This window comes from Leucopleurus acutus (assembly GCF_964270905.1).
Source record: "Leucopleurus acutus genome assembly, chromosome: 16".
Classification (NCBI taxonomy): domain Eukaryota; kingdom Metazoa; phylum Chordata; class Mammalia; order Artiodactyla; family Delphinidae; genus Leucopleurus; species Leucopleurus acutus.
Genome location: NC_139158.1, coordinates 5,878,661 through 5,896,725, shown reverse-complemented (window position 1 = coordinate 5,896,725; position 18,065 = coordinate 5,878,661). Strand labels below are relative to the sequence as shown.

The 18,065-nt window shown below is 43.5% G+C and overlaps 1 protein-coding gene across 1 annotated transcript in view; it reads left to right on the top strand.

The window, feature by feature from the left end:
• Positions 1 to 3,040, top strand: part of KPNA7 (karyopherin subunit alpha 7) — a gene marked incomplete at both ends in the record, with an annotated part of 33,446 nt that extends 30,406 nt beyond the window's left edge. The window contains one exon of the mRNA XM_082856829.1: positions 2,912 to 3,040. Coding sequence (XP_082712955.1) covers positions 2,912 to 3,040 — 129 coding nt within the window. The remainder of the gene's footprint in view (positions 1 to 2,911) is intronic.
• Positions 3,041 to 18,065: the final 15,025 nt, after the last annotated feature.

Below are 18,065 nucleotides of genomic sequence, written 5' to 3'. Positions count from 1 at the left end.
AATTTGCCTTCCCCTCCCCGCCCCCACCTCTGGTTACCACAAATCTGATCTCTTTTTCTATGAGTCTGCTTGTTTTTGAAGTATAATTAACCTATAATACTACGTTAGTTCCTGATATACAGTATAGTGATCTGATATTTCTATACCTTTTTAAATGTATAGGAAATGATCAAGGTAAGTCTAGTTACCATATGTTGCCATACAAAGATATTACATATTACTATATTCCCCATACTGTATATTTCATACCCATGACTCATTTATAACTAGAAGTTTGTACTTCTTAATCTCCCTCACCTATTTCTTTCATCCCCCTTCCCTCTGGCAACCATCTGTTTGTTCTCTCTACCTATGACTCTATTTCTGTTGTGTTTGTTTTGCTTTTTAGATTCCATATATAAGTGAAATCATACAGTATTTGTGTTTGTCTGACTTACTTCACTTAGCACAGTGCCCTGTAGGTCCATCCATGTTGTTGCAAATGGCAAGATTTCATTCTTTTTATGGCTGAGTAATGTTCCATTGTGTGTATATATATATAATATCATATCATTTATCCATTCATCTATCAGTGGGCACTTAGGTTGCTTCCATATTTTGGCTATTGTAAATAATGCTGCTATAAACATTGGGATGCATGTATCTTTTCATACTAGTGTCTTCATTTTCTTTGGGTATATACCCAGGAGTGGAATTACCATATCATATGGTAGCTCTGTTTTTAATTTTTTTGAGGAACCTCCATACTCTTTTCCACAGTGGCTGCACCATGTTACATTCCCACCAGCAGTGCACGAGGGTTCCCTTTTCTCCACACCCTCGCCAGCACTTTTTTTTTTTTTTTTTTTTTTTTTTTTTGCGGTACGCAGGCCTCTCACTGTTGTGGCCTCTCCCGCTGCAGAGCACAGGCTCCGGACGCGCAGGCTCAGCAGCCATGGCTCACGGGCCCAGCCTCTCCGCGGTATGTGGGATCTTCCTGGACCAGGGCACGAACCCGTGTCCCCTGCATCGGCAGGCGAACTCTCAACCACTGCGCCACCAGGGAAGCCCTGTTGTATTTTTAATAATAGTCATTGTGACAGGTGTGAGGTGATATCTCATTGTGGTTTTGATTTGCAATTTCCTTGATGATTGGTGATGCTGAGCATCTTTTCATGTGCCTGTTGGCCATCTGTATGTCTTCTTTGGGAAAATATCTATTCAGTTCCTCTGCCCACTTTTTTTTTTTGTGGTATGCGGGCCTCTCACTGTTGTGGCCTCTCCCGTTGTGGAGCACAGGCTCCGGACGCGCAGGCTCTGCAGCCATGGCTCACGGGCACAGCCGCTCTGCGGCATGTGGGATCTTCCCAGACTGGGGCACAAACCCGTGTCCCCTGCATCGGCAGGCAGACTCTCAACCACTGCGCCACCAGGGAAGCCCCCTCTGCCCATTTGTAATCAGGGTTTTTTTTTTTTTTGGATGCTGAGTTATATGAGGTGTATATTTTGGATATTAACCCCATATCAGATATATCATTTGCAAATATCTTTGTCCATCCAGTAGGCAGCCCTTTTCATTTTGTTGGTAGTTTTCTTTGCTATGCAGAAAGCTTTTTCATTTTCTATAGTACCATTGTTTATTTTTGTTTCCCTTACCTGAGGAGACCTATCCAAAAAAAATATTACTAAGACTGGTGTCTGTGTTTTCTTCCAGAAGTTTTATGGTTTCAGGTTTTATATTTAAGTCTTTAATCCATTTTGAGTTTATTTTTGTATATGGTTTGAGAAAGTAGTACAGTTTGACTCTTTTGTATGTAAACTGTCCAGTTTTCCCAACACCATTTTTTGAAGAGGCTGTCTTTTCCCCATTGTATAATCCCGCCTCCTTTGTCGTAGATTCATTGACTCTTTGTAGTTTTCCATTAGATATTTTTCATATGAGGAAGGTGAGATCAAAGTTCCTAAGTGGCCAGGTAAACATGGGACTAGGGGTTTACACTCTGTTAGGTGTCAAACTTGAATCATTAGCAAAATCCAGAGCCATACAGTAGATATGACCAGATTGGTAGCTGTTCCTAATGAGTGGCAGCTAATCTTAGTTTGGGACCAAGAGGGACCTCAAAGCAGAGAAGACCCAGAACAGTGATTAGCATCTTCTGGGTTAAAGCCTCCTAAGAAAACCTTGTAATTAGGAAACTCACCCCTTAAAGGGGAGACGGCTCCTGAGGACTCCTCCAAGGGCTCCAAGTTAAAGACTTCTGACCTAGAAGCAATTGCTACACCTATCATACCCTTAACTCAATGTAAGGTTAATGTTCTTTATAGCAAAACTGCTTTTAAAAATAAGCCAGACACAGGGGACTTCCCTGGAGGTCCAGTGGTTAAGACTCTGCCTTTCCAATGCAGGGGGTGCAGGTCCGATCCCTGGTTGGGGGAACTGGATCCCACATGCCACGCGGTGCGGCCAGAAAAAAAAAAGCCAGACACAAAAGGACAAATACTGTATGATTCCACATACATGAGGGACCTGGAGTGGTCAAATTCATAGAGACAGGAAGTAAAAGGGTGGTTGCCAGAGGCTGGGAGGGAGATGGGAATGGGGAGTTGTTTAATGGGTACAGAATTTTGGTTTGAAATGATGATAAAGCTCTGGAGACAGATGGTGGTGGTGGCGAAGTAATGCTACTGAATTGTCTACTTCGTGGTGAAAAAGGGTAAATTTTATGGGATGTATGTTTCACCACATGCACAAACTGCATTTAAGGTCCATCCTGAACAATAGTTCAATGCTTCTCTCCTTTGATCTCTCCTCTGAGGGAGCCTCAAGTCTGACAGAGCAAATTCTAATCCACAGAAGATGTGAAGGAGTCAATTGTGCAGGAATAATGTGCTGAGAGCCTGGAGGTATAACAGTGTCTCTTCTCCCCTGAAGGAAGAAGAAACTGGCACAACCTTACCAGCCCGGGACCAAGGTCACGAATTCTTAAAGCACTTAACAAACACATACCAAAGCTCCACAACTCCTAAATCAGGGACCAGACCCAAAAAGTCACCTCTTTAAGAACCCCTTCCCCTTGGTGTACTAAAGGTATAAAGCTTTTAAAATTTGAATGATAATAAAAATTTCCACACTTTCACCTCCATCTGTCAAAAATGCAGTTAAACCACTCGTACCTTAAAGCCATGTGGAATCCATCTCCTAAGAACATGTGGTTTAGTGGTTACCTTTCAGGATCTTCAAGGAAGATCTTCAGAGTGGGATGGTCTATAGCTACCTAGACAAACTTTGAGTTGCAGTTTAACCAGTATTTCTTATATTTATTTGACGGTGGGCCCCCTTCCCTTTTCCTTGTCATGTAATGCCTGTTAATATAGAACATTCTTCAAGGAGAGCTGGGTGGGCAGTGGTCAAAGGGAGAGAGTGACTGGGATGGGAAAGACCTAGAAACACAGTACTAGGTGGCGTGGGAATGGATGTGGGGTATGCTTAAAGGAGGATTGGACTCGATTTGTATGATGTGAGTGTAGAGATTAAATCAAGTTATATTTTGCTCTAAAGCATCACACGGAAATGTCATGCCCAAAGCACGGTCTTTGCTGGTCCTTGACAGGTAAGGAGGAAAGATGTGTGGGTGTCCATCCAAAATATGGCTGGAAGGCAGTTCGTGGTCTCACAAGCTTCTCATCCAGTTGTGAGAATAAATCTATGATTCAGTGGACACTGGGCTTTCCAGTCAGTATCTCGTCTCCTTTTGGGGTGACTCCGCCAGCTGCTGAGGGCTGTGTTGGGGGGATGGGATCCTCTAAGGGTTCTGCTCTCCCACATGGAAATGGAGGGGACCTGGGAGATTCCTCTCAACTCCCTCTTTTGTTCATCAGCTCAGAACCTCCTAGTTGGGCACATCTTTGGCTAAGCAGAATCTCATTCTCTGAGGACCTTGAATCTGAGACCCAGGCATTGAGCCCAGAAGAAACAGAGAACTGAACTGGGAAGTGTTTGCTTCCGCGGCAAGGCTTTACACTCAGTGGAATGGATGTCCTCAGTGGTTGTCTGCTTCCTGCTTCTCCAAGGCTGCCCTTTGGTCCTATACATTCTCCCATATTCCTCCCATAGACTGTCTTATATATTTAGAGATATATATCTTGGCTGCTCCACGCGGCTTTCAGGATCTTAGTTCCCTGACCAGGGATTGAACCCCGGCCACGGCAGTGAAAACGCTGAGTCCTAACCACTGGATCACCAGGGAATTCCCTAGATTGTCTTTTTTAAAGTAGCTATAGTTAGTTTCTGTTGCTTGCAGCTGGAAGAATCTTAACTGACACACATGAAGAGTGAAAAACTAAACCATAACTAGTTATTATTTAAATCCAAAAGCTCTATTACGTCTCATTCTGTCAAGTTCGTGTATAAAATTTGAATTTTAAGTTAAAAATATGCAAAAAATATATAAATTATATATCAAATATATTACTAGTGTATATATAATATCTTATCTATTATATATAAATATACTTTAAAAAATGAAAGACAAAACAAAGAATGGGAAAAAAGGTAGTCCTTCCACTCCAGCACAACTTTTTTTTTTTTGCCACACCACGTGCCATGTGGGATCTTAGTTCCCCGACCAGGGTCCCCAGCACAACTAGTTTTATGTTTGCAGTTTCCCTTCCAGTTTGAGTCAACATACTCCTCCCTTTTTTTTTTAACCTGATTCGGATCAGATTTTTTCAACATTTTAAAACATCACATTTTCCCCCTATCAGAGGGGAAGGCAGAAGGTGAGGTGGCTTACAAAAATACTTCTTTGAGAGAAAAACATTTTAATTAAAAAACCTTTGGGGCTTCCCTGGTGGCGCAGTGGTTGAGAGTCCGCCTGCCGATGCAGGGGACACGGGTTCGTGACCCGGTCCGGGAAGTTCCCGCGTGCCGCGGAGGGGCTGGGCCCGTGAGCCATGGCCGCTGAGCCTGCGCGTCCGGAGCCTGTGCTCCGCAACGGGAGATGCAGCAACAGTGAGAGGCCCGCGTACCAAAAAAAAAAAAAAAAAAAAAAAGTTTGAAGCCCTGTCAAGGTTAGTCACTGTTGCCCAAATGGTCTCGCCTTGCTGGCTCTTAACTGTTAGCCTCTTTTCTCTCAGCTATTCTTTACTAAAATTGCACAGCAAAGGAGTATTTATAGTTTAAAGATACTGATACCAACTTGTCTAGCAGGGTTTTAAATACAGGAGTTATTTGCCTATTGTACATGGTTTGGGTGCAAAGAGATGGTGTTAGTCACCTTCTGGCTGGATGCCCGCGTGCTTGGACTAGGGATGTTGCAGTGACTGGCAGAGAAACAGACAGGAAGGAAGGAATAACTGGCTCTGTCAATTTCACGATGTAAAAGCTAAACGGAAAAACTCTGACCCTCATGCATTTACCCCCAATTTGTTATATACTGTAGAAGAAATGTCAGTCTCTTGGTTAACCACGTACGATCCATAATTCATCTGCTGTTTTTCTGAAACGTGGAGTGACTGTTTAACCATAATAGCACGTGACCCTTTAGGCATAGCAGAGAAGATGACTGGACTTGAACTCGCAAGCTCTGGACTCCAGACCTGGCTCCTTTTCTAAATCCTCTGCTCTCTTTGTGCCTCACCCGTCAATTCTTCTCGTTCCTTTGGTCTTCAGGTTTTCATCTGTGAAATGAGGATTAGATAAGTTAATAGTCATATAATGTTTGCATGTATTTTATTTTACATGAGACTCATGACCTGAGAAGTAGGTGAGGCAAAAATGATCAATTTCCAAGTAAAGAAGCTGGAGCTCACAAGGTTATCTAATTTGTCTTGCATCTTTTAGTAAGGGACAGAGCAGGGCCTCAGGTACCACCTGACCGCAGGGCAGCTTGCTTCTTCCGGAACAAGTGATCTGAGGGTGTGTGCATGGGAGAGAAAAAGAGAGAGTGCCCAAGACAGAAGTCACAGACCTTTATAACCTAATCTCAGAAGGGATATAGCATCCCTCCTGCCATCTGCTATTGGTTGTACAAACGAACCCTCATAGAAAGTGGGAGGGGCTACACAGGTATGTGCGGCCAGGAGACAGGGATCACTGGATGCCACCTTGGAGGCTGGCTGCCACGCTCTGCCACGCTACCATGTGTTTGCATTTTAAAAGACCTCATTTAGGTGATAGCCTAGAGCCCGTGAAGTCTCAGCAAAGAAATAGAAGAGATGAAGAAGAACCAAATGGAAATTTTAGAACTGAAAAATACGATAACTGAAACTAAAACTTTACTGGATGGGCTCAACAGCAGAATGGAGGAGACAGAGGAAAGAACCGGGCTACCTGAAGAGAGAACATTAGAAGGAAGCACCTAGATCCAACTACCAGTTTACAGGAAATCCAGAGGACAGAGGAAAATGTGAAGCTGCACTTCAGATATGCCCTCGGCAAAATCCAGACTGGAAGAAACTCTGCAGGACAGACAGCTCAGTTTCCTCATTTAATAAATTTCAAATAAAAAATTGCACATTGAGGGAACCTATAAAAGACATATTGACCAGCTGGAATGTGTATTTGTATTATTTGTATTCTGATTACAACAAATGTAAAAATAAAACACATTGGACATTTGAGACATTGGAAACTTGAACATTGAATTGAGGTTTGATATTAATAATTGTTAATTTTTTTAGGTTTAATATTAGGGTTATGTTAATTTAAAATGTCATTTTAAAGAGATATGTACTGAATGATTACAGATGCAATGATGTTTGGAATTTGTTTCAAAGTAATATGGGATAGGGAAGTAGAAAAGAAATATATTTTGTGCATCTGACAATGTGGTGATGGCTGGTGATGGGTCCATGGTAGGGGTAGTTATTATACTATTCTGGGGTTTTTTTGCCCTGTGTGGATATTTGAAGTTCTCCATAATTAAAAGTTAAAAAGAAACCCTTATGTCCTCTTACTCCAGGGAGCTGATCATCTGACCCTTCCCCTGGCAGTAAATTGGAAGTTTTCTCAATTGTGTAAAAAAGGTCTTTGTACTAGAATACATTGGGCAATGTTGAAAGCAGATTTATCGTGCTGAATGCAGGGGAATTAAATAAATTACATAGGGGACAGTGAGCACCCCCTCATCCCCACACCCCACTGGGTAAAGGGAATGCTCTCAGCCAGGTGTAGATCTTCCAAGTAGGAGACTAGAATATCCTTCTCTGGGAAATCTGACCACCCCAAGAGAAAAGACCTAACGACACTGGTGTTGTGGACTCCACAAGGAAACAACCAGTCAGATTATCCCAGGGTCTCAGAGCTTCCGATCAACTTTTTAGCACCTCACTCTTAAATGAACAGGCCAAGGGCCACCAGGAATCATCAAACATTTGAGGAAGGTCTTTGACATAATAGAGGCAAAACAAATAGCACTGGTGGGAGATTTGGAAGAAAAGTCATACAAAGAAAAAATATTAAACAATCCTGGTATCATTAGTATACTCAAGAGATTAGCTATTGCTTCCAAGAAGCAAAAATAGGATGCTGTTTAAAAAAACCCCAAGAACAAAAAGTACTCTTAGAAATTAAAAATACATAGTAGAAATGAAAAACTCAACAGTAGGGTTGGAAGATGAAGTTGAGGAAATCTCTCATAAAGTAGGGCAAAATGATGAAGATAAAATAAAAAAGTTATATAAATCTTGGAATCCAGGAGGTCCAAAATCTGAATAGAGCTATTCCAGAAGTAGAGAATGAAAAAAGAGAGAAAAGAAAATTATCACAGAAATAATTCGAGTATTTCCCAAAGCAGAAGGAAACATTTCCAAACTGAAAGGATCCAGCAAGGGGTCCAGAAAAATGCATGAAAATTAACCGATGCCTAAAGCACATCACTGTGAAATTTCAAAACTCTGGTAAAAGAAAAGATCCTACAAATTTCCAGAGAGTAAAAATAAATCATGTATAAAAGATCAAGAATCAGAATGACTTTCTTCTTACTCAGCTGCTGGTCATGAAACCTTTTATCAGACCCAGTCAGCTAATCTATTCATGGGAGAATCCTAATGGGAACGCATAGATGTATATATATAAGAAATCTGAACCAACTGTTCAGAAAAATTAACCCAGGCTCCTGTTGTTAAATTTTTTTTTTTTTTTTTTTTTGCGGTATGCGGGCCTCTCACTGTTGTGGCCTCTCCCGTTGCGGAACACAGGCTCCGGACGCGCAGGCTCAGCAGCCATGGCTCACGGGTCTAGCCGCTCCGTGGCATGTGGAATCTTCCCGGACCGGGGCACGAACCCGTGTCCCCTGCATCGGCAGGCAGACTTTCAACCACTGCGCCACCAGGGAAGCCCCCTGTTGTTAAATTTGCATGATCAAGCACAAGAAGAAAATCAGCATGATGAAACAGAAAGGCCAAGGTGAATGAAACAACAACTTTCGCTCGAAGACATAGAATTCAGAGAAGGTAGGGGGAATTAAATCTCTAATTTATATTCTTAACAGATTTGAGAAGCTAGATATTGCAGCCATAAAACAAGAAGATTGTATGAACCAGGAGCAATCTGAGAAATTGAATGATTGCCAGGAAAAAAAATCCAAGGGAGTGGTTTGAAGATAAAGATAAGGAAATCTTTCAGACTACTGACCAGAAAGTTACAGAGAGATGAAAAAGTTGGGAGAAAAATAAGAGACAGGATCTATTCAGGAGGCCCATCATCTGAGTACATGGAGTTCCAAAAAAAAAAAAAAAAAAAGACAAAGGAGAAAACACAGGGAAAGACATTACCAGAGATATCATGAAAGAAAACTTATCAGAATTGAAGGAATCTCTAGGTTGAAGGGCTCACTGGATGCCAAGCAGAATAAATAAGAAAAAGACCAATACCTACATTCAATGCTGTGAAATTTCAGAACGCCAAGAATAAACAGAAGATCTTTGTGTGTGGTGGGGGGAGGGGGCAGAGAATCATAACATTTAACAATTATTAAAAATTAGGGGAATTTTTATTGTTTATAAAGTCCTGGTCATTACCTGCACATTCAGTTAAATAAATGCACTTAGGAAACCAAAATCCCTCTCTGGAAGCTTGCAGGTTTAGACACAAATGCCCCTAGATTAAGAACAATCACAGGACACCTTAACAGAGTATTTTTATAGACATGTTCCATACCAGTAATGCTGATAATAACAGTATGTTATTGGTATTATATCTATTTTATAGATGAAGAAGTTGAAGTTCAGAGATTTAAGGGAATCACCCAGGATCCCACAGCCAGCAAACAGGGGAATATTTAAACCCACTCTGCTGATACCGAGTCTAATCCAGCTCATCTGCCTAACGTGGTGATTGCCAGGGACTTAATTGCTCTGGGGTTTATCCTGGTTCTTACATGCCTTGGGTTTTTAGTTCTCCACGCATTTTGAGGGAAGGAAACTCTGATGATTGTTAAACAATTCATGGCAAGTCTCTAGTTTTGAGGAAAGGTGGGGAAAGAAATGTTGGGGTGATCAAGAAATTAGAATCCAAAGGAGGCTAGAAAGTGATTTTCATGGGACTTCTCTAGAAGGATTTCTGAGGAGCATAGCCACCCTAATAACCCTGGTAGACTGTAGACATGGGCTTTCTCTTTGACCATGGCCATAAATCTGGCTTCTGAACTAAAAATACTCTTCTATCTAAATCCGAGGAGTGGGAATTCCCTGGCGATCCAGTGGTTAAAACTTGGCTCTTTCACTGCTGAGGGCCCGGGTTCAATACCTGGTCAGGGAACTAAGATCCCGCAAGCTGTGTGCGGCAAAACGAACAAACAAAAAAACCAAAACAGCAACAACAACAACAAAAAACGCAGGAGTTTTCTCATCTGAGTGATCAGGGGCCAAAGCAGCAACTCTTTCTTTGAACTTCCAGACCAGGTCTTCCCAGTAGAAGAGAAATAGCTCTTTGGCAAAACAATCTAGTGCTACTCAAATACCATATTCCAGGCCAATGGCAGGTTCATAGCTTTCCTAAGTCATTCACTGTTGGCGCCGATCCCCTCTCACCCTCTTATCCCATGCACTTAGATACGAAGTATTCTGCAAAAGATTGCATTCAGGGGATGGAAACTCCTTCAGGGAAAGGATGTGTCAGCCAGATGAGTTCCATGAAACATCTCTAATGATACTTAGCCTCACCCTTTTTCCAGCACAAGCTTCTCCTAAGACCAGCCCATTAGTATCAAAACATTCCATCCGGATGCAATGTGATTTATTTAGGATAACATTCAAGTCTCTTAATTTTCATCCATGAGTTGAGAATCTAACCGGAATCCATAAATTCAACTGCAGTAAGGGCAGTCTGTTTTCTTTGCAGCGAGTACTTTCCAGAGCGAACATCAAACTGTTTTCCCACTTGATTCCAAGGACTCTCACTTTTAAAAGAGAAGTATGACAGCCTTGTCCTGTGCTCAGTTAAGACATCACGGGCTTTGCTCTCTGAGCAAATTGCAACGTCTACATTGATTATACCTCTAAGTGACAACCTGAGATGAAAATTCACGGCAGAAATAGACGTGGCTTGTTGAGAAAGCTGCTCAAGCCTTTTAAAAAGAAGCAAATGTTGGGGGGCTGCCTTATGAGAAATAAAGTTACCAGCCATACCTCCCAAGTATACTTATTTATTTTTTTAGCGGTACGCGGGCCTCTCACTGTTGTGGCATGTCCCGTTGCGGAGCACAGGCTCCGGACGCGCAGGCTCAGCAGCCATGGCTCACAGGCCCCGCCGCTCCGCGGCATGTGGGATCCTCCCGGACCGGGGCACGAACCCGTGTCCCCTGCATCGGCAGGCGGACTCTCAACCACTGTGCCACCAGGGAAGCCCTCCAGTTTGTTTTAAATCACGGACTTCCTTTCTTCTTGTTAGGCTGTCTCCATCTTCCCATGAGTCAGTGTGTGCTTGGGGAATCAAAAAGCGAGCTCTAAATTATTGGTATCCGTTTAATCAAATAAGAGGGAATGTTAATCTGTGGCTCTCCTTCCCCCTTGTGTTCCTGAGGCAGACATTAGGCTTTTGGGGGCTGTTCAGTTCTCTTCCTATGAGGGAGAAAGAACCTACTGTGTATAGTTTGGGCAGGAGGCAGCACTCCAGTTCCCACTATGCAGGTAAAAGGGGCTTCGTTTTTCCTTCTCACTGTCGCCAGACAGCCAGGCTTTAAACTCAACCAGCTGGGAACTCCTTCTAGAGCTTATAATCTTTTAAAAAAAATTTTTATTGGAGTATGGTTGATTTACAATGTTATGTTAGTTTCAGGTGTGCAGCAAAGTGAATCAATTATACACATACATATATCTACTCGTTTTAAGATTCTTTTCCCATATAGGCCATTATGGAGTATTGAGTAGAGTTCCCTGTGCTATACAGTAGGTCCGTATTAGTTATCTATTTTACATATAGTAGTGTGTATATTTCAATCCTAATCTCCCAATTTATCCCCCCCCCCCCCGCCCCGGTAACCATACGTTTGTTTTCTGCATGTTACTCTCTTAGAGCTTATATTCTTGAGAGATAAGGACAGATGGCATTAATTCCTAGGGGATCAGGGGTGGCATCCTGGCCACACTGTTTCTGATAAAAGAATCTGCTTCTTGGCTGTTCAGATGTGTTGATCATGGCCCATTGTTTAATCACATTGTTTATAGAGCTACTCTATAAACAAAATTACCTTTTTAAATGAATAATAGCAGTTCAATTATTTTCTCATTTTCACTCATGACCTTACCTGTTTCTGAACACGGACTGTGGGGTTCAGCTATGATCTTTAAAGAAAGACTTTGGAATTATTTTTCTGCAGTTGCCCCTAATTACTTGGCTGCATCTATTTGAAGAAATAATCTATATCTCAAATAATTCCACAGCCATAAAACAACTACACACCTATCAGGATGGCTAAAAGGAAAAATAACACCACCAAATGCTGGCAAGAATGCAGAGGAGCATTGCTGGTAGGTACGTGAAATGCTACAGCCACTCTGGAAAAGAGTTTGATAGTTTCTTATAAAACTGAACATGTAATTTCTTTATCACTCAGCAATTATACTCTAGGATAGCTATCCCAGAGAAATGAAAACTTCTGTTCACATAAATACCTGTACACAAATGTTCATAGTAGTTTATTTGTAATAGCCAAAAATTGGAGTTAGCTCAGGTGTCCTTCAAAGGATGATTGGTTAAGCAAACGGTGATACATCCATACTGTAGAACACTACATAGTAATAAAAAGGAGGGAACTATTGATACATGTAACTACCTGGATGACCCTCCAGGGAATTATGCTGCATGAGAAAAAACTATCCCTGAAGATTACATTCTATATGATTCCATTTAGGTAACGTTCTAAAATTGACAACATTTAAAAATGGAGGACAGATTGCTGGTTACCAGGTGTTGAGAGTGGGACAAAAGTTGTGGGTACAAAAGGGCAACATGAGGGATCCATGTGGCATTGGAACTGTTCAGTATTTTGACCATGGTGGTGGATACTTGAACCTACACATGTTAAAACTGTATAAAATTTAATACACATACACACACACATCAGTATAAGTAAAACTGGGAAAATCTAAATATCACTGGATTTTATCAATGTCAGTACCCTGGTTGTGATATTATATTGAATACTACGAGTTTGCAAAATGTTACCATCAGGGGAAACTGGCAAAGTGTCCAAAGGATCTCTCTGTATTATTTCTTACAACTGCATGTGAATCTACAATTATCTCAATAAAAATTTCAATTAGAAAAAACAAGTAAAAAACCTTACCAATGATAATAATGTACTAAGACTTGCATCAAGTTTAGGTTGTAATTTAGAGAAAGATCCTAAAGGCTTCTGGGAATAAAAGAATAAATAAATGTGCTAATTAAACATGATTTTATACACCCTGTTGTTTTAAAAATCTGATGTTTAGGTGAAAAGTAAAAGAATACTAGATGCCAGATCTACGAAAGACCTTAAAGTCCAGTCTGATCTAGCCACTGGCCTCAGAGGCAACAGCTCAGGTCCAGACGAGTCCTCAAGAGGCTTTTTTTTTTTTTTTTTTTTTTGCGGTACGCGGGCCTCTCACTGTTGTGGCCTCTCCCGCTGCGGAGCACAGGCTCCGGATGCGCAGGCTCAGCGGCCATGGCTCACGGGTCCAGCCGCTCCGCGGCATGTGGGATCTTTCCGGACCGGGGCATGAACCCGTGTCACCTGCATCTGCAGGCGGACTCTCAACCACTGCGCCACCAAGGAAGCCCCAAGAGGCATTTTTTATAGCTGTCTGTACTCCCACAAGGGATCCTCTGCATAGTATTCCAAACAGATTTCCCTAGGGTAATAGAACTTGCAGGTTTTGGAGCAAAGACTAGCACATGCATTTTACATGTACTAATAAGAACTACCATTTACCGAGTGCCTGCTGTATTAGACTGCTAAATCTACACCCAAGATTTAATTTAAGCCTCATGATAACTTTGAGTGAGAGGTATTTTTATCTCCATTTTACAGATGAGCAAAGTGAGACTTGGAGATTTAATTAACTTGCTCTGGCACCAGCTGGTAATAGGATGAAGCTAGGGTAAATTGTAGGTCTGTGTGGATTATAGCTGCCCTCTTTTCAGCATACCCACTGCCTTCAAAAGGAGCTACTGCTCTGCGGAACACATACATATTGGATATTCCCAATGCTATTTGCTTGGTCGTTGCCTTTAGGTTAGGAGTTCTTAATCTAGGGGCGATGGGAACGTACAGGATATACAAATTGGCTTCAGGAGATCATGAACCCACTGAAATGGGATGCAAAATTTGGTGTGTATTTGCCCATATGAAATTTTCTGGAGAAAGGCTCCATTGCTGCCGTCAAGATTCCCAAGTGGTTTGGGACTCAAAAAGAGGTTAAGAACTGCTGCAGCTAGATCCAAAGAGATTTTTTCCCCGGCTGGAAAACCTTTCAAATGCCCAATAACACTGACTCAGGGAAGTGATACATCTGGGGCAATAAAATCAGCTACTAAATCCTACACAGAAAAGCAGGGTCAAAACTACATTTTGTAAAGTCATTGCAAAGAGGATACTTGCAGAGACACTGAATTCCATCTCTGCCTCAGCAGAATTGTTTGACATTTCCCATCTATTTGTTCCAGATATCTTTAGTATAGTCATCCCTCCCTATCTGTGGATGATTGGTTCCAGGACCTCCTGCAGATACCAAAATTTTCAGATGCTCAAGGCCCTTATACAAAATGACGTAGTATTTGCATATAACCTACGCATATCCTTCCGTATACTTTATTTATTTATTTTTTTTGCGGTACGCTGGCCTCTCACTGTTGTGGCCTCTCCCATTGCGGAGCACAGGCTCCGGACGCGCAGGCTCAGCGGCCATGGCTCACGGGCCCAGCCGCTCCGCGGCATGTGGGATCTTCCCGGACCGGGGCACGAACCCGCGTCCCCTGCATTGGCAGGCGGACTCCCAACCACTGCGCCACCAGGGAAGCCCTTTATTTATTTTTTAACATCTTTATTGCAGTATAATTGCTTCACAGTGGTGTGTTAGTTTCTGCTTTATAACAAAGTGAATCAGCTATACATATACATATATCCCGATATCTCCTCCCTCTTGCGTCTCCCTCCCACCCCCCCATCCCACCCCTCTGAGTGGTCACAAAGCACCGAGCTGATCTCCCTGGGCTATGTGGCTGCTTCCCACTAGCTATCTGTTTTACATTTGGTAGTGTATATATGTCCATGCCACCCTCTCACTTCGTCCCAGCTTCCCCTTCCCCTTCCCTATGTCCTCAAGTCCATTCTCTATGTCTGCGTCTTTATTCCTGTCCTGCCCCTTGGTTCTTCAGAACTAATTTTTTTTTTTTTTAGATTCCATATATATGTGTTAGCTTACAGTATTTGTTTTTCCCTTTCTGACTTACTTCACTCTGTATGACAGACTCTAGGTCCATCCACCTCACTACAAATAACTCAATTTCGTTTCTTTTTATGGCTGAGTAATATTCCATTGTATATATGTACCACATCTTCTTTATCCATTCATCTGTCGATGGACACTTAGGTTGCTTCCATGTCCTGGCTATTGTAAATAGAGCTGCAGTGAACATTGTGGTACATGACTCTTTTTGAATTATGGTTTTCTCAGGGTATATGCCCAGTAGTGGGATTGCTGGGTCATACAATAGTTATATTTTTAGTTTTTTAAGGAACCTCCATACTGTTCTCCGTAGTGGCTGTATCAATTTACGTTCCCACCAACAGTGCAAGAGGGTTCCCTTCTCTCCACACCCTCTCCAGCATTTATTGTTTATAGATTTTCTGATGATGGCCATTCTGACTGGTGTGAGGTGATACCTCATTGTACTCCTGTATATTTTAAATCATCTCTAGATTACTTATAACACCAAATACAATGTAAATGCTATGTAAATAGTTGCTGGTGCAGAGGAGTTTTGGTTTGGGGAACTTTCTGGAATTTTTCTTTCCAAGTATTTTCGATCAGAGATTGGTTGAATCCACAGATGCAGAACCCGTGGATACAGAGGGCTGACAGAATTTTTGACACAACTGATACAGAATGAAAGGGTATCAAGGTACATCTTAAATTCAATATAAGGGCTTGCCTACAGCCTTAACACAAAATTGTGGGTGATAATTTTTTTTTTTGTGGTACGCGGGCCTCTCACTGTTGTGGCCTCTCCCGCTGCGGAGCACAGGCTCTGGACGCGCAGGCTCAGCGGCCATGGCTCACGGGACCAGCCGCTCCGCGGCATGTGGGATCTTCCCGGACTGGGGCACGAACCCGTGTCCCCTGCATCGGCAGGCGGACTCTCAACCACTGCGCCACCAGGGAAGCCCGGGTGATGATTTTTAAGTGGGCAAATATCTTTTATCATCTCTATCAACTTTTAATGGAGTAGGGTGTAAGGAGAGAAGATCCAGCAGCTACGTGACTGCACTTACACTGAAAACTGCGCTGGGATATGCATTCACTTTCCTGCCTTTGCGCATGCTGTTCCCTCTGTCTATAATGCCCTTCCCCACCTCTTTGACCAACAAACTTGAACTTAAACTTGCCTCTAAAGCCCTAGATCAAGATCTTCTGTGACTCTTCTAAGCTCTTCCCATCTCTCTCCTGCCAAGTAGAATGGTCCTATTCCTAGCCTCTGTGCACATCTCTATCACTGTATCATTATCAGTTCTTGTCTGCTTCATCCAACCAACAGAGCCTCGGAAGTGCTGGAGCTCTGACTTATTTATGTTCCTTGTTCCTAGCCATGTATTACTTGTTAATGATAAATGAAATGCAATCCAGTAACCTCCAGAAGTGGTCTGACTCAGCTGTTGAGGAAACAAGAAAAGGCCCAGACATCTAGGAAGGTAAGAAAACAATGAGGTTAAGAAATGAAAGGTTTTCAGGTAAGAAACAGCTGAGGTAAGAACAGGGGCCCACACTCAGGTAAGCAGAGAAAGAAAGACATTTAGTCTGTTTACAGAGAAGAGACTTGAATATGCGAACAAAGCAGAGCGAGAAATACTGACTGGACTGAAAGAAGAATGGGGATTACTCGAGGCATTGCAGGCTCTAAATGGATTGATTCAGATCCAGGAACTCAGTGACAGTCGCCTCAAAGAGAAACAGAGCTGGATTCTGGATCTACTGCTCTGTTGACTCAACATAGTTTGTGTTCTTGGATATTTCACTAGAATCAAAGTCTGAGCTGCAAGGGGCCATAGAAACGATCTAGGCCTGTCCTTTTATGTCACTGACTGAGGCTGGGAGAGGCAGCCTTGAATCCAGCCCAGGAGAGAGTCTTGAGCTCAGCCTGAGCAGGTGGACATGTCAAGGGGTTCCAGGAAGAGGGATCTATTCTGAAGACTGTGACCCCAAGACAGGTCTCTGGCTGCAAGGGATGGCTGCAAGGGCTCAGAGCCTGGTTTCCTTAGGACACAAACCAAAAAAGGCATTCAAAGAATCAGGTAGTTGGTCAAAAACAAGACTGATAAACAAACCCAGCTTTTCCTCTCTATCAACACAGTATTTCCTCTCTGTAACGGGTTAACAAACAGAGGAGTTTGTTTGCTGGAGAAAGCATAATGGGCTTTTAGTTCTACCCTGCGACTATGGGAGAAGTGTTAACAGAAGGCAGGGAAACACAGGCCGTAAAGCTGCCTTTTTGCTTGGCTAAACTGTATGCAGATTGGATAATGACAAACATCTTATCTACCTCTTTATCCATCTCTCGCATCTTGTTTACCTTGTCCATATATGGCACTTTCTGCGATTCTGGCAACTTTGTTATGGGTCAATAGAGCGCACTAGTTGCCCAGAACACACCTAGGGGACTTTGTCTCTTTGAGAAGTCCCTCCCTTGAAATTGCGTTGTCTAGACGCTCTTTACTAAAAGTAAATAAACTGGGATTGCATGCCTATTCGTGCAAAGTGCTTGGCGTAGTAACAGGCCACGGTTTCCTGTAAGCCCCCCTTCAACAGCTCTCAGGAGCTCGGAGCCTTGAGTGAGAGACCTGGAAAATCGATTCCGTTCTCTGAACCTCAACGTCCGCATCGGCAAACCGGTTCCCTTCGAGAATGTGGCGAAGACCAAAGGCGACCACGCGCTGGCCCAGCCGTCCCGCCCGCCTAGGTATGTGCCCGGCGCTCGCTCCCGGCCCCGCGGCTCTGCACACCGCGCCGGGTTCCGCGGGCCTCCGAAGCGCTCGGCCCCAGCACCCGATCTCCTCCTCCCGCCTCCCGGTCCGACGGGTGCCGGGAACCCGGCCACCGGCTCCGGACCCCTAGCGCCCTGGGCTGAGCGGGCGACGCAGCCGCGCGGCGCGCCCCGCCCAGACATCCCCGCGGGCGCGCGCACGCACGCAGGCGTGGGGGCTGCACGACCCGGGCGCGCGCAGGGCCGGGCCGGCACGACGGCGGGAGCGCGCGCGGCTCCGGGAGGCGGTGGCGGCGGCGGAAGCGGCGAGGGCGGCTGGCGTCCGGCTCTGAGGTGGTGGTGGTGGCGGTGGCGGCGGCGGCTCCGGACTGGGCTCGGCTGGGAGCGAGCGAGGGTCGGGGGC